Source organism: Crotalus tigris, unplaced genomic scaffold (genome assembly GCF_016545835.1).
Source record: "Crotalus tigris isolate CLP2741 ecotype Arizona unplaced genomic scaffold, ASM1654583v1 scf7180000017622.5263843, whole genome shotgun sequence".
Classification (NCBI taxonomy): domain Eukaryota; kingdom Metazoa; phylum Chordata; class Lepidosauria; order Squamata; family Viperidae; genus Crotalus; species Crotalus tigris.
In genome coordinates, this window is record NW_024096517.1 from 1,064,692 (window position 1) to 1,085,831 (window position 21,140).

At 38.0% G+C, this 21,140-nt stretch overlaps 1 protein-coding gene across 12 annotated transcripts in view; it reads left to right on the forward strand.

Moving 5' to 3' along the window:
- The window catches only part of PCDH11X (protocadherin 11 X-linked), a 495,127-nt gene that overhangs the window by 385,652 nt on the left and 88,335 nt on the right, over window positions 1-21,140 (forward strand). For 8 of the 12 annotated variants that reach the window (XR_005555087.1, XM_039330016.1, XM_039330010.1 and 5 more), the window contains 2 exons: window positions 1,775-1,973; window positions 2,402-2,488. The exons of 1 other annotated variant lie outside the window; for it this stretch is intronic. Coding sequence is in view for 9 of the 11 variants with exons in the window: in XM_039330016.1 (XP_039185950.1) it covers window positions 1,775-1,973; window positions 2,402-2,488 (286 nt within the window). In the remaining 2 variants the exon portion in view is untranslated. The remainder of the gene's footprint in view (window positions 1-1,774; window positions 1,974-2,401; window positions 2,489-21,140) is intronic. 3 more of the 12 variants (XR_005555088.1, XM_039330033.1, XM_039330049.1) reach the window with 1 other exon arrangement.

The window sequence follows — 21,140 nt, forward strand, 5'->3', positions numbered from 1 at the left end:
TCCCCAAATGTGGTCCTAAATTAGTCAGAAATATAACCAGTGCTTTCCGATAAATGACTTTGTGCTAAATGTAAGCAATATCCCACATCTTTGAGCCCTGACTGGCATAGAAAATGTGTCAGATTTGCTTGTATACTTTTAACTGAAAATGAATTTTCTTAAATTAAGTATAATTACAGTAAGGGCATCCTAAAAACAATAACCTTTTTCTTTTTGTATTGCAATAAAGAAATTGTAGCAATATGAAATGAACATTTCACACTTTAAGGAAAATACATCTTATTGTTGCTCTTGTTTAAATAATACTTTATTTAGAACACTTTAGCATTTAATATATTATTCAGAATAGTTTAATTTATTAACCTGTTAGTCCAAGTAAAATTTAAAAGGTATTTTTTGATAACTGCACAACAGAACATTTTTACGTATCTCTGGGAAGAAAATTTGTTGTATAAACAAAAATATTTAAAATAATTTTTAGGTTGGGAAAACAGGCCTTAAATATTGTCATTCTTCTATATATTCTTCTAAGCTCCTCAAGTACTAAAATCTTAAACATTGGCTTTATATTTTAGATATATTGAATAGTCTGGCTGTAATTTTGCATCTTTTAAACACAAAACCCTTCAATCAATTCCGTTTCTAAAGTGATGTTTACATTGCCTGTATTATTTAACATGTCAAAACTAAAATAATACCTAGAGACTTTTCAAAAGAAGAGACTTGGATAATGATTGCATTGAAAATAAGACTGATTGATCTACCTAGTATACAATATAATATTTTTTTAAAAAAAGAAATTTTTCACACACGCAACTGATTCATATATCATATGTGCACACTGTTCTTCACCTGTTTCACAGAACAATTAAAAGCACTATGTATACGGGGATAGACTGGTGGCTTCTGCCATCATATCAGACACACTAAAAGCTGGCCGTACGTACAGGTAGTCCTCAACTTACATCAACAATTGAACCCAAAATTTCTGTTGATAAGCAAGATAATTGTTAATTAAGTTGGGCCCCATTCAGTGGTGGGATTCAGCCGGTTCTCACCGATTTGGTAGAACCGGTAGCTACTTTTTGTGGAGTTCAGAGAATCAGCTGAACCCATGCTGATGCTGGAAGTCCATTCTAGGCCTGGTGGAGACCTCTCAGGCCTAGAATGGCCCACCAGAAGTTCATGGATGTCACTTCCGGAAATCCATTCTAGGCCTCTGAGGCCCAGGCCTGCATCCACGCAGAGAACCAGATGTTCAGGTATTTGAATCCCATCACTGGCCCCATTTTACAAATTTTTCCACCTCTGTCATTAAGCAAATCACTGCAGCTGCTAAGTGAATCATGCAGTCATTAAGTGGAATCTGGCTTCCCCTCCCCCGTTGACTTTGCTTCTCGGAAGCCAGCTGGGAAGGTTCCAAATGATGATCGCATGTCCCCAGGATGCCGCAACTGTCCTAAATACACACAGGTTGCCAACCACCTGAATTCTGATCACGTGACCATGAGGATGCTGAGACAGTCCTAAGTGCGTGGACACATTTTGAGTGCCACTGTCATTCCAAATGGTGAATAGTTGTAAAATGAGGACTACCTGTACTCAAGGGACACCTGGAGCATCGTGACAGGTCTACAGCATTTCAAATGGTCGCTAAACAAGTGGTTACCCCTGGAGGACTACCATAATTAGAATAATACATTCCCAGTGTTGGGAGGACTTGCCAATTCCTTGGGAACTTTGTTGGAACTCTATGGTTTTCTTCCTTCTACAGTCCCAGCGCCGAGTTACATTTCACCTCCCTGATGGGTCTCAAGAAAGCTGCAGTGACAGTGGGCTGGGAGATCATGAGCCCAGCAGTGCCACCAGTATGTCCCATCCTTTGCCACTGGGTTTCCGTCAAGAGGAGGACTATGAGCAGACCTCACCCAACAGTCGGACCGAGGGAGATGGAAACTCAGATCCGGAGTCCAGTAAGTTTATTGTATTTGATCATATTCACTTTGAAACCACTCCAAGGGGAAGCCTGGCTTGAGAAGGAGTGATCTTTAACTGAAACAAGTTAAGGTAAGCAGGCCCTCGTTCTGCCCAAAGGTCAGTTGTTGTTTTTCCTACTTGCCACCATTTAAATTATTATTTTACCTGTGCTTGCTTGGGGGCTATTATGAGAGTCAGATGGTGGATTCAGATTTTAACTTCTGCTTTGAGATGGAGGAAGACTAAAGCTTGGCAACCTGTAAATTTTAAAGCATACAGTGCTAATTTTGGGAGGCAAAAATAAATAAATAAATAATAAGAAGAAGAATAGGAAATAGGAATCAGGAGCAGTAGAGCTATAGGATCAAGAAGAGGGTAACCTTTGAGCAAAGCCTATCCTTGAGTGGTTCTATTTTAATTTCAGTTACATTGTTGGGCAGAATACAAAGGCAGACTTTCCATTTTGACTGGGCAATTGAAGAACCTAAAAATTGCAGCAAAGTTGACAAAGGTATGATACCCCACTTGAGTGATGATGATGATGATGATGATGGTGTTGATGGTGATGACTTGAATGTAGCTAATGCTTCAAACCTGCATTTTTAATACTTATGAATAGACTGGATGAAATCTTTTGATATGATTTGTTTTCAAATTCTCATGGCTGCAGACAAACCATACTTCCATTCTTACATTTTAAAAAAAAATACCCGAATTATTATGTTACTGTTTAATTGTCAAGCCAAAAAGCTTGGGTTGGGAAGCAGTTATGCATCCATTCGTTTGCAGCTTCTTTGAGATAAGGCAAACAATGTCTTTTTAGCATCTATTGAAAATCTGAATGATGAATTATTGTTTCTATTTTTAGCCATATTTGATTTATTTATTTATTTATTTTGATTATGGGAGAGGGTGTCCCACTTGAAACAATTCAAACCAATATGTGTTACATTCACCTATTGAAGGCTCCGGGTGAGCTCTGATCTGCATTAAGTTGAACAAGTTCAAACCCTAATTCTGCCGACTGTCAACAGTTCCAATCTTATTAGCTCAAGATTGATGCAGCCTTCCATCCTGCTGAGGTCAATAAAATGAGGATCCTGATTGTTGGGGGCAACATGCTGACTCTGTAAACTGCTTAGAGAGGGCTGTGAATCACCGTGAAGAGATATATAAGCCTAAGTGCTACTGCTATTGCTATATGCATAATCTATCAGATACTGTTTTTTCCTGGACTTTCAGAACAAAGCCCCTTGCAAAAACCACTCCTGAGTAGATTAGCAATTATGGGATAAGAGAAAATAACCTCCTATGCATTGGTAACTGTTAAAGAAAGTCACATTAGGAGAAATATGACATTTATGTTGATGAAGTCCTGAGAAACTCTCCAATATTATACATTTGACTGATGGATTTAACAAATTCATTCATAATCTGGACTAAAACAAAAGAAAAGCAGCAAATAACTCCAGAAGTACTGTAATTCCCCCAAATGGGACCTGAGTAAGCAATTGTAAAGTGACGTTCCTTTGAGCAATCAATTATTCCTAATTCTATGTACACATTATTGTGGGTTGAGCTAGTGGGGAATGCAAAGAAAGGAATCTTGGCATGAAAAAGGCCTATTCCATGTTGAGAATTAAAAGGAAGGGAAAACGATCAGTCATTAAACTGTGCAGCATCACAATAACTTTCTTCAGAGTGAAATTACCTTGGAATGGGATATTGTAATGTTGTTAAAGATACAGAAAAGAACATTCAGGTGCTTTAAGGGGATGAACTAAATTTCTTAGGAAAAGTGGGGAAAGGTTATGAAATTCTGCCTTGTGTGGAAAGAAAAGGGACAGAGAAAGTTTCATTCCTCTTTGATAATAAGAGAACTAAGAGAACTAAGGGACAGTCAGTGAAGCTTAGTGGTGGAGACTTGGACTTTGGTACCACGAGAAAGGAAGATAGCTATCAATTGATACCATTTTTCAGAGAGGATTAAGCTAATTTGAAACACTGAATAACTATAGGCGTAATGACTATCAAAACTCAGCAAATTGGCTAATGAGCACAGAGGGGGGCTGCAGAAACCTGAATGGGTCCTGAGAGAATGAGAAAAGATGCAGCTACTTTAAGACTAGGGGACTGGAGGCTAAAACATAGAAAGAACGGTTGCTGGAATTGGGTATGTCTGGTTTAATGAAGAGAAGGAGTAGGGATGACATGATAGCAATGTTCCAATATCTCAGGGGCTGCCACAAAGAAGAGGAAGTCAAGCTATTCTCCAAAGCTTCTGAAGGCAGGACAAGAAGCAATGGATGGAAACTAATCAAAGAGAGAAGCAACCTACAACTAAGGAGAAATTTCCTGACAGTTAGAACAATTAATCAACCTGCCTCCAGAAGTGGTGAATACTCCAACACTGGAATTTTTTAAGAAGAGACTGGACAACCATTTGTCTGAAATGGTATAGGGTTTCCTGCCTGAGCAGGGGGTTGGATTAGAAGACCTCCAAGGTCCCTTCCAACTTGTTATTCTTACTGTTATTTGGGAAACAGGTGCTTCATACATGGTGTCATATAGTGCAAAACACATGTTCTTAAGGATTTGCACAACTGTAATGCTATACATTACTGTTTGCATTTACTGTATTAGAAGCAGTCAAGAGCTTTGAGGATGCAATTATATTTTGTTTATCAGCTTCCCCTATGCATCTGGAAGTGAATGTTTGAAAGAAAGGTTGGGTTAGATTGGTTTTTGAAGGTTAAATCATGGCAAGTGGACTATTATTGTTGCTTCATCATTCAGAGAAAGCTAGTTAGACAGAGAGTCGTTGGAATGTACTTATTCCTGCCACACCAACCTCATGGGTTAGATTGGTTGTCGAAGTAGTCCATCACAGTTGTTCTTCTGCTATTAATAGACAACCATCTTGAAACACAACTGAGATTATGGCTTTTCTTAGTGCTAATAGATAGACTGTTCATAATCAAATGGCAAATGCTGCTACAGAAAGTATAAAACTCTTAGTAAGGACATGCTTTGCTTTTGAAGGATAACTATATACATTCTGTCTGGATGCAGTTCCTTAACTGTATTGGTTTCCACCATCTTCAAAGTGGCCTGTTAAAAATTAATTTGCAGAGATGGAGCAATTAATCTTACCAAGAGACTACTATGTGATTGATCTTCTACATTTAATCTCATTAGCTTACACACAGGTGAGAGAATGTAGTGGCTGAACACTTCACTACAGGCTTTGACAAAAGTCAACCTTTTATGGACAACCTACAGTGAATGTTCCCATATATCACTTCTAGGGTACTCATTATTCAGTTATTTGAATTAAAAGAGGTGGAAATGGGTGAAGATCAAAAGATCACAGGGTGGGCTGAACATTCCCATTTTAAATTAGTGGATCTTTTGAAGAGTCATAATCATAATGTACCATTATGTCTAGAGAACCTGACATCTTAAGCCTTTAGAAAGTGGGTCCTATCAGATGCATCCATCTTTCTTATTACAGGGGGGAAATTAAAAAGTGGTTATGTAATGTTAGAAAAAACAGATAAAGTTCGTAAGTATAGATTAGCACAGATGTTTGAGTCACATTTTGAGCCAGCATTATGTGTATTTCCTCTGCAAAATATTTAAGTCCAGATGTATATTTCCAGATTCTTCTAAGAATATAAACGATCTACTTAATCATATTAAAGATTCATCCAGATTCCTCTATTTGCAATATTCAATGTTTTTCTTGGTAAATGACAAGCAGGGCACAATAACTGGAAAATATAGTCACAATCATGCTAGTATGAGAATTGTCTTATCAATGTTATTTTTTTAGTCGTATAAAGCAGTTGGTTCTTGTTTAATCCCTCAGTTTTATTTCCATAACTAAAGATCGGTTGCTCTCTTAAACATTATTTGCTGCTGTCCTTGCCTCTGCAACATCTCCAAGAAAAATCTATTGCATGGTATCTTTGTACACTGTTAGGCAGCTGTGTAGCTAAAAGCTCTCTGCATCTCTAGGTAGAAATTCAACAAAATGATAAGTAAAAAGATGCAGGAGGAAATGAAATAAATAATTGCCTATGAAATAAAGCTACTTTTGGCAGTGGTAGAAATGGTGGTGGTTGGTTATCAAGACTAGGAAGTCTTCTGATTTCAAGGAACTCTTGAAATTCTTCATATTTCATTAACTACATTTAATAGAGTGATTCATATATTAATCACTAATGCATCCCAAAAAATGTATGTCCTTGAACATTATCCCAAACTTCAGCCAGTGACAAATGCTATTCCGAGACTTCCACAACTGCACATTTTATGGGTTGCATTGTAGATTTCTTTTCTTGGATGAATTCCAGGCCACCCAGTTTATTTCAGATCATGGTTCAAAGTATTGAATCTTACTGTAAATCCCTAATCAAACAGGGCAATAATACATGCAAATCCAAATCTGTCATCTAGAGAGAATACTAGAAAATTCTAGCACTGAATGTCTTCCACACTCAAGAATTCACATTACATAATGAGGATGGTTTGGTTCTACTAAGTCTTTAGTGCAGGGGTCTTCAAACTTGGCCCTTTTATGACTTGTGGACTTCAACTCCCAGAATTCCTCACCCAGTGTGGCTGGCTGAGGAATTCTGGGAGTTGAAGTCCACAAGTCATAAAAGGGCCAAGTTTGAAGACCCCTGCTTTAGCAATTCATAATTGTTCCTCTATTGCTTGGGATTCCTCCTCCCTGCAAGTTTACCTCAGTTGAGATTTATTACTTTTAGGGATCACCTGAAGCCTCTAGGAGGCAAGAATCATTTGTAAATGGTTTACATAATTCTCAAATCAGACTGGACAGTCATTTGGATAAGATGGGCAGCCACACAAATCTTTTAAACCAACTTTATTAAATAAAGTTGTTTCTTTATGCTGAAAAATTAAACAAGATGATAGAGGGTGGTGGGTTGTTGTTGTTTGTGGGGGGGGGTAGTTTGGAAGGTGAGCTTATCTTGATCTGATACAATGCAGGCTTTATAAGAAAAATAATGCTTGCTAGCACGGAGTGTAGCAAGCTCTTATCTCAATTCTGTTTGAAAATGGCAATCACGTGACTTGGCCAATAGAAAGTTGATGTCACCAAGGTCTGGAATGTCACAGGGAATAAATAACTGTCCTTGCCAACAAAGAATAGGGTAGTCCTTCTCTTCACAATGAACTTTGCTTCTGTTTCTTTTCTTTCTTTTTTTTAAAAGTAGGCTGCCTACACCATAAAAAAGAAGTTCACAGGACATTGATATTTCTATTATTTACGAGGCAATGAGGCAATTCTTCCTATGACCTTCTGCTTTTCTCCTCTTCGCCCCGCCCCACCCAAGTTTCATTTTTTTTTTCTTGCACATCTTTGGAAAATAAAAAAAGCATCTTTTTCAGGGTTGATCTCTTTTCTGACTTTTCCACAATTTGTTGGGTTCAGAAGGCAGAATTAGAGCTTTCTGATGACATGTGTTTTTTTCCCCACCAACTTGCACCTGCTCATTCAGAAAACACGAATGAGAGACAGGACAAAAAAAAATACAACTGGAAGTCTTCTGTGTTGGCATTAAAATAGACCACATTTTCGTAGCCTTGTTTGGAAAGAACTGAGGTTTTTTTTTCCCCCTGTTTTAGAGCAAATTTAGACAGGGAGTGAAATTCACCAGCATTCTTCCTGACTTTTGTTGTTGCTAATTGTCCACCATGTACAGTATCTCCATCCTGCCAGCAATACAATAGTACTTTGCAATGTTACATAAAATACAATGGAGTTTGGAGAGTGGACATTGCAATAACTGGAGACGAGAAGAGAAAGAAGTGGAGAAAAATCACAAAATACAAATACCTGCATATAAAAGTGAAAAGACTGTGGCAAAAGAAAGCTAAAGATAATTTGTACTAGAATCATTACTTTTGTGAGATGGGCAGCATATTAATTAGTTAAATAAGTAAAGTAAATAGTGATAGGCACTTTGAGTGCAATCCCAAAACATCTGAAGCACCATTGGAACACCATTGGAATTGACAAAAATCACCGTGAGTTAACCTGGAGATTCTTGGTACAAAATATGTCTTGAGTATGTCACTGCATTGATAGGGAGTTTTCACTGTTATCTATTTGAGCTTTCTCATAGAAGAATGGTAGATTATTAATGCAAGATGGTAAATAATGAAGTGACCTATGCAAATTTGTGGAATTAAAGAAGTAAAACATGTAGCAAATATAGTTATTATATTTCCTACTGAAATGATATTTATATGGACAGAGAATTGAAATGTTTACCCAAAGGGCAACTTAACTCACCTACACATTGCACCTAATACGTATTAAGCTCCATTATGGAAAGCAGTGTATCGGTCTCCATTGAACCCACCTTCAACCTCTCTTGGAGGTGGCTTCAATGTTACCTTTATTACCTATCAACAGGTACTTTTGAACGGTCCTGTATTTAAACATAGGGTTTTTTAGTGTGTCCGACCATCTCTAAAATTAAGCAAATGAGCCAGTCAAATAAAGAAGGCTAATAAGTAATCTCAACCATTATCTTCCAGCGCTAATGGGCTCATTAAAGATCTCACTAAACATGAAATTGACTCTTGCAGAAGAGGATTTTTCAAGAAGGACATAAGGACATTTAAAATACAAATCCTGTTGCACAGAGGTGAATGTGTAACCGACATAATTAAGTGCTCTTTCAGCAGATATTCTGATCTACAGTAAGAGAATAGGCCCAATATGATCCGTTCAGTATATATAGTACGTGTCTATGTAGGCAATGCTTACATGCATTTACAGTTTCAGAGGAACCTCTTCTTTGAAAGGGAACAAGATACAGTTTGATATCTAGGAATAAATAAATATATTCATTCATTCATTCATTCATTCATTCTGGATTGGTCTTGAGGTATATTGACTGATCACCTAAGTAAAAAAAATATTGTAAAAATACAATACTTTGTATGACTTGATCTTTAAATAAAGCCCTAGGTAAAATTGCTTTAACTAATTTCAGATTGTGCAAAAGCCACATTACACAATAGGTATGGATAGGGTTTTCTTTAATAGATTTCAAACCAAATGCACATTCCTTTTTTTTTTTCATTTAAAAAGTGCTGAGAAAATTTTATTCAATAAATGTGTAAGAGAAAGAGAACTGGCAGATGGGTCCATCAATGCAATTATGTGTTGGTGTTCTTTTAGTACATAGATGTCAGGATTTTGAATGTAACCAGTAATGTAGCATTGTGTTATATCACAACTTTCCTCCCATCCCAGCGACCTGAAAATTCTTCATTTTCACAGTTGTCTAGCCAGTATGTATGAACACACAATGGTGTTCTGTATGCTCGAGTTAGTTGCATCTGTTGAATTAGTGTGCATAGGGAAAAATACCTTCATTTATTTTTTGTTAAACATGTAGAAAAGTTCTTAAAGTTCACAAATACAATGTCATAAATATTAGATTAAAACAAGATTGCAGGAGAGGAAAGCAAAAGTTTGCCACCTTCATGTAAGAAATACAGAAATTTCCAATCCAAATCTCCAAATATGATATACTGATTGTAGTAATTGTAAAGGTTAATTTACTTACCATAATCTTGGGAGTTGTTTGAATGTTTTTTTGTTGTTGTTGTTGTTGTTGTTGTTTGTGAATATATGTGCGTCTGCATGTACGCTGTATTGGACTTAAGTAGATGAGCAGACTTGGTCTAAATGAAAGAGAAACATTCAAAATGATAATTTAGAAAATATTTAAATTTAAAATATCTCCACTTCCGTTCAATCCAATCAGGACAAGCTACTGATGAGTTCTTTAATCACGTATTGCTAACTTTAAAAATTAATAATACATCAGAATTGAAAGGCAAAAGTTTTCAATAAATTTGATAAGTGGTCAACCTTCTCTATTTTTGTACCAGAAACAACAACAACAACAAAAACGTTAGATATGCAGTCAAAATGGTTAGAAAAATCCAATGAGATAAAGGAAATATATTGATGGATGCCTCTAAGGTCATGCACGATACTTAACAACAGATGCATTGTAATGTTTCTGGAGGGAGAAAGAAATGTGTGTATAAACTTAGAGTTATTAAAGATTATCAAGGGTGAAAGGTCTGTGTTGGGAAATAAATGGAAAAAGATAAAAATAGCTGAACGGCCCAGCTCTGGGAGAAAAAAACATATCAAAGAATGCAATTTCAGATGGAGTATATTGTCTCAGATGATAGGGGAATAAAGTGTTCATCAGAAACTTGATATTGGCAAAGGAGGCAGTGGGCCATAACACTGCATGGCTTGATTTGCTAAACAGATAGTTGTCAACAACTTCATCTATGCGGGAATATTGAATTTTTGTCAAAGCTGTGTCTTCTGCCATGCTCAGATGGAATTATGAGATATCAAAAGTGAGGATTATCGTCTGTCAAATAATGCATGCAGCTGGACCTCTGTTGGCCTGGTGGGAAGGAATGAAGTAGCTTGACTTACAACAGTTCCTTTAGTGACCATTCAAAATTACAACTGCACTGACTTAGGGCCACTCAAGACCATGACAGCATCTTCATGGTCAGGTAATCAAAATTCAGACGCTTGGCCCTGACTCATATTTATGACGGTCGCCGTGTCCTGAGGTCACGTGATCCCCTTAATTAATTGGATTAATTTAAAACTGTGTTGCTAATTTAACAACTGCAGTGATTCACTGAGCAAGTGTGGTGAGAAAGATCATAAAATGCAGCAAACCTCACTTAATGGATGTCTCACTTACCGACAGAAATGTTGGGCTCTAATTGTGGTCGTAAGTAAAGGACTACCTGTAGTAATCCTGGACCAAATCTGTCATAGCTTCTCTTATTGGCTCTGGAATGGGGCAAACTGTTGGGTAGATTGATCTCTGCAATCCACATGAGCTTTCATAATGTGGGGCCCTGGATAGTCTCTGAGCTTGTCGTTTTCTTGCAGACATTTCATTACCAAACAAGATAAAATCATGCACTGATGATATTGCCTAGTTTGGTAATGAAATGTCTGCAAGCGAACAACCAAGCTCAGAGAGCATCAAGGATCCCACATTTCTCCTCTTTCTTAATCTTTTCAACAGTTTGTAGCATCCATGTGCAATAGAGCAGGGATACCGTGGACCGATACCGGGCTGCAACATGCCAGCAACCAGTCTGCACAAAGAAGCAAAGCCCCTTCCATATATATATATACACACACACATACACACATATATATGCAAACTAATTTGCTTTTGTTTAACCAGAAGTGTGTTGCCGTGAAGTTCCTAGGATAAAAGAACAAAATGTTTTGGACAGCCCTTGCTGTCCTTCATGGAATCAAGATCAGCCCTGCAAACACATAGAGAAACAAAGAGAGACAATTTGTAAGCAACAGTTGCATGCTTCATCCCACATTACAAAAAACGTGATAGACTGAAAAATGCTATTTATGCTAACTTATAATAAATATGCCATTCAAACAGTCTAGTATTTAAACCTGCACAGAAAACTACTGTCTAGATAATACAATACAAAACAAACCACACATTTCATTTCCTTTTGTTTGACGAATTCTCTCCTCCAGTTGAAATATAACTAGTGGGTCAGTGATGGAGAAAATAAGGCAGTTACAATAACAATAACAAGATCAATGGTTGGAATTAGCCCCTCCTTCCTTCCTTCCTTCCTTCCTCCTTCCTTCCTTCCTTCCTTCCTTCCTTCCTTCCTTCCTTCCTTCCTTCCTTCCTTCCTTCCTTCCTTCCTTCCTTCTTCCCTCCCTCCCTCCCTCCCTCCCTTCCTCTCTCTTCGTGTAACTTAGAAGCCTGCTCTTTTTGGCTAAATCAAATATAAACTACTGAAACTTCTGACTGTGCCTCTGCAAAAACATCTGCACATAAAAAAGTGCCAAAAATGAACTGAATTAATTACACAAAGAAAAATGGAAGATTAAATTAAAGTCTGAGTCATCCTGGTGCAATCCAAAAAGCCGTACCATAGGTAACAAAGTCTGCAGCAGTTAACCGACAAAACAATATGCCGTTTCTTTTCTGTTTCCTTCGCAACCTCCTCTTAGATGTTAATGTATTTCTTTCATCAGTGAAAATTGTTTTAAAGTATTTTTATTATTATTGTTATTGTTGGCATTTAACCTTAGGTTAGCAGAGAAATTTAACGTAACTACAATATTGAATAGACTTTGCTTTCTACCCGTGCTAATTCATTCTCAGTCATTGTGTAATAAAGAGGGTGCTATCATTGTGTGAGCGTTCTTGTAGCTAGATTGGCAATTTTAAGAAAATGCTTTAGATCAAATGAAAAGATCTTAAGTATTATTCTCATTCATTTCCCCGGCTTCTATTGAGCTCAGCAAGGCAGTGACAAAAATAAGCTGGAGATGCAAATCTTTTCTGAAAGAAGTTGATGAGAGGGAGAAAAAGATTTCAGAAAGTTAGAACGTTCTGCTAAAATGATTTTCCTGAGTGCACAGACGTTGTGTAATAGCGTTTGTGTATTATGTATAGTGGAGAGATAAAAAATAGGTTGCTTCCTGCTTCAGCGAATGCTTTTTAAACTTCTCAATAAGGTCGGTGTCTCCTCCAGGTCATAGCCTTACCTGATCCTAACAACTGGCAACTGTAAGTTCTCCATGTTCCATTTTCCAAGTTATTCCAAAGCACTTACGTGATTTCCTTAGGAGCCACAGTAGAATATAAAAAATATGCTTACTTCTAGATTCACCTGAACTTTAAATTGACAGTTAACATATAGGGGTAATTTATTATGAGACTGACTTCTTGTTAGGGGTTGCCATAAAGAAGAGGGAGTCAACCTATCCTCCAAAGCACCAGAAGGGATAGAAACCAATCAAGGAGGGAAGCAACCTTGAATTTTAAGAATTTTCCTAACAGTGAGGACAATTAATCAGTGAAACAAATTGCCTTCAGAAGTTGTGGGTGCTCTATCAGTGGAGACTTTCAAAAGGAGACTGGACAACCATTACAGGGTTTCCTGACTGAGCAGGGAGTTGGACTAGAAGACCTCCAAGGTCCCTTCCAACTCTGTTATTTTGTTAGTTTCATGATCATCTTTTTTATGCTGCCAAAAAGTGTTGGCCAAAGCCTGAAGAACAGTGATCCATTTCCTATTGTTTCAGAATTATTTTAACATGATCAGCCTTAGAAAAGGTGGAAAGCATTGTGATAGGCTGTAATACTTTCCAAACAGGGCACACGCAAGTAATAATACAAAGATTCCCAAAGTCTATTGACCTTGAAACATGAAATCAACTCACCAGATGCTTCTACAGGCAATCCTCAAGTCATGACCACAATGGAGCCCAAACTTTCCATCACTAAATGAGACAGTTAAGTGAGTTGTGCCCCGTTTTACCACCTTTCTTGCCACAGTTAAGCGTGTTACTTAGTACACTTAATAAAAAGTTGTTAAATTAGTAACTTGGTTGTTCAGTGAATCTGATTTCCCTATTGACTTTGCCTATCAGGTGGTCGCAAAAGCTGATCACAGGATCCTGGGGACCCTGCAGCCATCATAAATATGAGTCAGTTGCCAACTTTTTGAATTTTGATCACGTGACCGTGCGGATGCTGCAAAGGTCATAAGCGTGAAAAATGATCATAAATTCCGTTTTTTCCTAGTGATGTTGTAACTTTGAACAGTCACTAAATCAACTGCTGCAAGTCAAGGGCTACCTGTACAGTAAATTGTAACTTCTGCAGGGATGTTCAGAATAGTTTCATCCTTTCCTTACTGCATCAATAACCTTACTAAGTCTTCTTCTTCTTCTTCTTCTTCTTCTTCTTCTTCTTCTTCTTCTTCTTCTTCTTCTTCTTCTTCTTCTTCTTCTTCTTCTTCTTCTTCTTCTTCTTCTTCTTCTTCTTCTTCTTCTTCTTCTTCTTCTTCTTCTTCTCCTTCTCCTTCTCCTTCTCCTTCTCCTCCTCCTCCTCCTCCTCCTCCTCCTCCTTCTTCTCTTCCTCCTTCTCCTCCTCCTCGAGATCCTGAGCATCTTTCTCATCCTTTTTCTGAGCTAAGCACATGCTTTCAAAATGGTTGCTGTCACATATAATCTTCTTCAAGGTCATCTCTTTATCTTGTACACACAGATGTGAAATCATCTATCACCTGAATAAAGATTTTTTTTCTATTGTCACAATGAAAACAACAGCTGAACACAATTTCCCCCCCTTTTAATTATATTTTATGCCAACTGCTAATTGTTGATCAAAATAAAATTAATGGTATTATGTAGCAAATCTCTCTAGTGTGATGAAGTCATCTTATCTCTATTCTCAAGAAAATCCAGACTTCAGCATTTCAGAACTTACTCATTTCTGCTTTGGGGAATTCTTGAAGATTAAAAATAGGGTTTTATGGTCAATTGACCTGACATGAATTGGGATAGATAATTATCAGTACATGAATCACAGGACACATTGAGAATGTCTACTATAAATATTTCAGCTAAATTCAAGTTAGAAGACCTCATTGAAACACATCATGGTAACCAAGCTGTCCTAAAGAGACACCTATAGTGGTGAAAATAACCAGGTGCCTAAGGATGTTCATATAAATCTGACTTTAGGGTCATAAATGTACATATCTAGAAGTGATACGTAAGAGGATTGTGCTGCATGTCTATCCCAGGTTCCATTTTTATCTCTCAAAAGTTGATGGAAAGTTGATATTCTCTTGAAACCCTTGACATTTTGATTTTCACACTTCTTTATTTTAGCACTTCCATCACCTTTGTGTCTGATTTCTCACACTTGGAGGAAAAAGGTTGGGTCAATGTACTGCAATGTGTAGAATCTGATTAATGTTTAATGTGTCCATAACATTCCATATGACTTTTATTGTGGAGTCGCTTGTCAAAACCCCATCAGCTTACCTGGCTGAAGACGCATAAATGAATAATGATAACCTGTTACACTGTATAATCAACTGTGCTCTGATACATTATTAAACATTTGCTCCTTTTTTTCCCCTGCTAGAAAAGTTTTTGAATGATAAGTATTTGGGAAAGAAGGAAACTTGTTAGTTTCATATTTTGGAAACTAATTCTATTCCATTGTTGGATCCATGAATTTCTAATTTATTATCATAACCAGGTATCTATCTGCTTTGCAATCCTTTCCAATCAGCTTACTGATTGGAATTGCCAACAATTTTATTGATCGGCATAGAGAAATTTCTTTTTTTTTCTTTTTTTCTTTTTTTAATTTGTTCTGGTTGCTAAAGTCTAAACTTAATGAGTGGATCTTTTCTTTGCAAGAATAGTTAAGGTAAAACGAGGTAATGAGTATGCTTCCATAGGCCTGGGATCTCAGTGGGAGCAATTAAGCCTTTGTTTATACAACAAAGTATTAAAAATATTTCTCAACATATTGCTAGAAGATAACAGGGCATGGATGGACACGCACAAACACACACACACACACACACGAAAAAGCTTGATCTAAAAAAGAGAATTATAATATTATACTGTCATCTTAACGGAGCGTTAAATATAATATAAAAGTCCCCAATTTTATCCCTGTTGGTTGCAGAACCAACAAATAATATCCCACACTTTCTGACATATATGCTTCCAGATTTCATAGAACACTTGACAATTGATCATGCTGTGCCAATAAGACATGCCCAGTAAATAAAATATCCATAGTAATAATGATTTGAAAACAAAAACATGTGGGTCATCATGCCTCTGTGTTTCAGTACCTCAATCTGGATAACTGAATTTGAAAAGATTGAACCCCCTCTGATGTTACTTCTCAGTTCCTTTCCATATTAACAAAAAGGATCTATGCTCCTTCATTACTTATTTATCAGTGGAGATTGTTGTTGTTCAGTCGCTAAATCGTGCATGACTCTTCGTGAACCCATAGCATGCCAGTCCCCCTGTCCTCTACTGTCTCTTGGAGTCTGCCCAAAGTCATACCCACTGCTTTGATGTCTAAGGAGATTCTCTGTCATCCAGGTCATAGTTAACCCAAAGGTGCTTTTTCATGTAGCAACTGGACTTTGTTTTTCTTTGAAGACGTTTTGCTTCTCATCCACGAAGCTTCTTCAGCTCTGATTGGATGGTGGGGAATGGAAGAAGTGAATGTCTTCAAAGAAAAACAAGAAAGTCTAGTTGCCTTGTGAGAAAGCACCTTTGGGGCACTGCTTTGACAACACAATCTAACCATCTCCTCTTTTGCCTTCCATCTTTCCCAACATCAGGATCTTTTCCAATGTGTCCTGTCTTTTCATTTGGTGGCCAAAGTATTTGAGTTTCAGCTTCAGCATCTGTCCATCCAAAGAACAGCCAGAGATGATTTCCTTTAAGACTGATTGATTTGATCTTGCAGTCCAAAGGACTCTCAAGAGTCTTCTTCAACATCACAATTTGAAAGCACCAATTCTTTGTCACTCAGCCTTCCTTATGGGCCAACTCTCACAGCCGTACATTACTACTGAGAAAAGCAGAGCTTTGATTATATGGACCTTTGTCGGCAAGGTGATGTCTCTGTTTTTTAATATGCAGCTATATGAGTTGTGAGCCACAAAACACCCAACAATGACTAGATGGCCACAAAGAGGAAGAATTTTGCACATTTCTTGTGCCAGTGATCATCCAGGACTGTTGCAGTCCAGACCTAGGAATCTTAACTAATCTTGGCAGCAACTCTCATTTTATATGCCCAGAATAGTCTTAGAAATTACATTATTCTGAAACATGAATGGCTGCTATGTGCCCTGTACAAGTGGTCTTTTTACACACACACAAAAAAAATAACTCTGGCACATTTTTCTCAAAATAAAATAAAATAAAATGGAGGCTGATTGGACTCGATAAACAAATTCAGTTCTCTTTCTGTATGTCAATAAAATGGGCAGAAATCATGGCCTCAGCAGATGGAGTAACAAAGGAGAAGAAAAATCTTGCCCACTTGAACTGGGAACGGAGGATTGCTCTTGTTGAAAATGTGGATTTTACGCCCCTCGGCCCTGACCCTGCCTGTACATTCCATTTAGAATCTGTTGGAGACTCTTATAGATTTTGTTTGTAGAATATAACGTTTGGTTCTCTTTCCCTCCTCTCCTTCTTGAATGCCACAGTTCGTTGATTTTTAAGGAGAGACACACGCGGTTGCCCAAAAAAAAAAAAAAGTGTTCTGCTTTCAGAAAATGAAAAAAACAAAATTACTGCATGGGGAAAATGTGTTTGAGAATGTATCTCTTCGGGCTCCCCTTATTTACATACACCAATCAACTTTCTTCAGTATGTAAGGGAAATCCTGCTGTGCAAATGATTTGTATGGCAGACATTCCTTTTCATCTGGAGAAGTCCAAAGCAATTTGGTATTTTAGGGGCTGGTGTTAGTTTCTCCTCCTCCATTCCGTTGTTCCATCTTTTGGGCCCTTTAGATGCTGATTAGAAGTGCTAAACACCAGCAGAAATCAGCATGGAACTCTCCAGTTGCTTGACAAAACAAAAAAAGCCTTGGTTCAGCATTGGGGTTCCCAACAGGCTTTTAATCAAGGTTATGGGAAAGTCCATAAACTTTCTGCTGAATATTTAAACAAGTTGGAGGTCACAGCAAACGCCACACTACCAAGGACAAGCGAAATGAGATTGTAATCAGCAGAGCTGGAGAGACCCACTGTTAAGCAGGTCTTTGTCTCTGAGATAATATCTGGCTACACAACTATCAGACAGACAAGTTTCCCCTCTCTTTCTTCACCTTTCTTTTCAGAGACTTAATTTTCCGAGCGTAAACTGCCAATAAAGCAAAAAAAAAAAAAAAAAAATATTGATGAATAGGACTCTGTAGTTCGATTGATTTTAGTCACTGGCCTGTCTTGAAAAATCGTGATTGAAATCCAGGCTTAACAATGCCAAAGCAGAATGGGTTGTAACAGGTTATTGTGCATTTTATTTTGCGCCACACAACTATCCCCCCGCTTTTTTTTTTTTAAAAAAAAGGCTAGTTTGCCAGCTTTTAGAGTTGGAAGAATAGCAACAACAACAAACGATGACAAAGTCAAATCTTTCAAGCATTGTCCCAGTAAGTAGATAATTTTGTATCACTGTTGGAATGCTTTGGGGTTGATTAGGGGATTGGAGGCTAAAGCATAAGAAGAACGGGTTGCAGGAATTGGGTATGTCTAGTTTAATGACGAGAAGGACGAGGGGAGACACGATAGCAGTGTTCCAATATCTCAAGGGCTGCCACAAAGAAGAAGGGGGTCAACCTATTCTCCAAAGCATCTGAAGGCAGGACAAGAAGCAATGGATGGAAACTAATTAAGGAGAAACTAAACTAAAATTAAGGAAAAATGTCCTGACAGTTCGAACAATTAATCAGTGGAGCAACTTGCCTCCAGAATTGTGAGTGCTCCAACATCTTTTAAAGAAGAGATTGGACAACCATTTATCTGAAATGGTATAGGGTTTCCTGCTTCCTGTTTCCTTCTTGAGCAGGGAGCTGGACTAGAAGACCTTCAAAGTCCCTTCCAAATCTGTCATTCTGTTGGAGAAACTGTGCACCGGGCATTGTTTCATTCAAAACATCCCAGTGATTTGCTGTGATTTCATAGTAAGGGCTCAACTGCAGCAAGAATGCCCAGTCACCTCGGAAAAGTCTATATGTCGATTCTTGTCTCTCTCCAGCCAGCAAGCAGAGAACAAGGTCCCAGAGCTTCCACCCAAAAGCTTGCTCTAGCCCAAGGCAAAGTTATTTGGAGGGCACGTAAGCCTCACTCTCTGCAATTCCTCTTTACAAAATTGGGAAACACAGCAGGGAGAAATGAGGGAGAACTTCTCTAGTTACTAAAAAAAAAAAAAAAAAAAAATGACCAGCAGAAGCAAAATTCTAACTTTATGAACAAGGAAATGATTCAGAGTTTACGTTTGTTTTGCTCTATAACTGATACTTGCAAGTTTTTGTCTGGAAAAAACAAACAAACTTGTAGCTGTTTCTCTTAGTGAAATGTCCAGAATGTGGGCAATCTGTATCTCAGAAGTCAGAATTAGAGAAACAATCAGGAATATACGGGGAAAAAAAAAAACCTGAGTATGGATTATTACTTTAGCACAGTTCAGATGAAGCAGGGAGCATTTCTGTTTTGTTGTGGGTTTTTTTTTTGGCCTCCACCTTCCAAGGAAGATCCAATAAACAGCCTAAAGGAAATGGAGTGAGCTCAGGGATTAAGATTGCCACCTGTAGTTCAGGAGCTCACCATATGGGACATCTGGACTTGGATTCCATCTTCTCCTGTCACGTGTTATTTGTCCATGACTTTGCTTAAGCCATCATCAAAGTCCTGGAAATTGCTCAGCAGCCGTTCCTCCTGTGATAATACATTCCAGAAATAAATTTTACATTGGGGGTGAAGCATTATCTCTTTGCTTGGAATCAAATGGAAACCAGCGTCATTACAGGACCCTGAGTTCTAATAAACTGGCAGAGGGAGAGGGGGAAAACAATGTAAAGACTTTGGGGGTCTTGTGTTGTAGGGACCAAAGGACTGGATGGCATTCCCATTGGAGGTCTGGGCTGCAATTTTGGCTCTCTCACCCTTATTAGCAGGTTCGGACGTCAGAAGACCTTCTGTCTCCAAAGTGTTCTTTTGAACCTTTCTCCCATGTCCTCAAATGGCATAATATTTAGACCAGCCGTCCCAAAGGTGCTTTTCAAAAAACAACTGGACTTGTTCTTTTTTTCCTCTTGAAAACATTTTGCTTCTTATGCAAGAAGCTTCTTTAGTTCTGAAAAAAAAAAAAAAACCTGAAGAGGCTACTTTGATGAGAAGTAAAATATTTTCAAGGGGAAAATAATTAAGAAAGTTGAGCTGTCTTTTGAATAGCATTTTTGGAACAACCATGAGCTGGATGATAAGAGAATATCCATACACATTTAGACCAGCTATTTCAAGCAAGGGGAAGACCACCTTTCAAGATAGATTTTTCTTTCCTTCTTTTGTTTCCATGTTACCAACCTGCAGCCAGCAGGGACGCATGCATGACGTTTTTTGGCCCATCTCTTTCTCTCCTGAACTAAACAAAAAAATGTCCGTTTTAAAAAATAAAATGTGCCTCAAAGTCATATTGTCTTCACTTCACAAAGAAAGAGTTTTAATGTTCTGCAAAATCCTTTCACTGGTAGCTCCACACATTATCCTACATATTCACCATCATCTTTCAAATTACATATTTATTTATGAGAGGGAGAAAGAATGAATGGTTTGACAGGGTTTCATTATTGGGGGGTGGGAATCTAGGATCCAAATCTGTGGGGATAGGTGGGAAAGGATAAAAATAAGTGGGTTGCTAATCAATCGCTTTGAAATTGCTTTGCATAATTAGTCGCAGTTAACTTCAGTCCCAGAGTAGAGAATTGGACATTTCTAGAATTACCTTTATTTGGTTGGAAATCAGTTTTCTTACAGGATTCTGTAATACTTACTTGACCAAACTATGGACATAAACAGTTGCAGTGAAGTCTGCTAAAGCACATTTTCCCACTTTCCCACCCAAGATTAGACTGTGCTTATAATTTTGAGGGTTTTTTTTGTTGTTGTTGTTTTGCAAAAATGAATTTATCTTCTGCCTCCAAACCGAATCCTCTTAGTGAAAGAGCGGAAGAAAACCCCCCACGAAAAATCTATTTTAATTTTAAAAAGTCAACTGCATGTGGCTGAATATAGAGGTAAGTGAGGTTTGTCCTGGTTAGTATATAGATTCTAATCGTTACCAAAACTGGAGCAAGGCGCGGTGGCTCAGTGGCTTAATGATACTGGAAATGGTATCTGCTCTGGCGGTTTGAGCCCTAGCACTATGTGGCAGGGTGAGCTCCTGTTACTCACCTCAGCTTCTGTCCACCTAACAGTTTGAAAACAAGTTCTATGAAAGTAGATAGAGAGGTATCTCTTTGGTGGGGAGATAAGCTTGCGCTCTGTGCAGGCAGTCAGATTCCTGATGGCTCTGAACCTACTTGATTGTGATGCCTGTTTGTGAAGCAGCTCCCGGAAGGGCGAGGGCCTTGGATGATGCTGCAGGAAGAGCCACTCGTCTTTCTCTCTGGTGCAAAGTCAAATTACCCTCCTGTGGCGCACCTGGGGAAGCGTGCGTG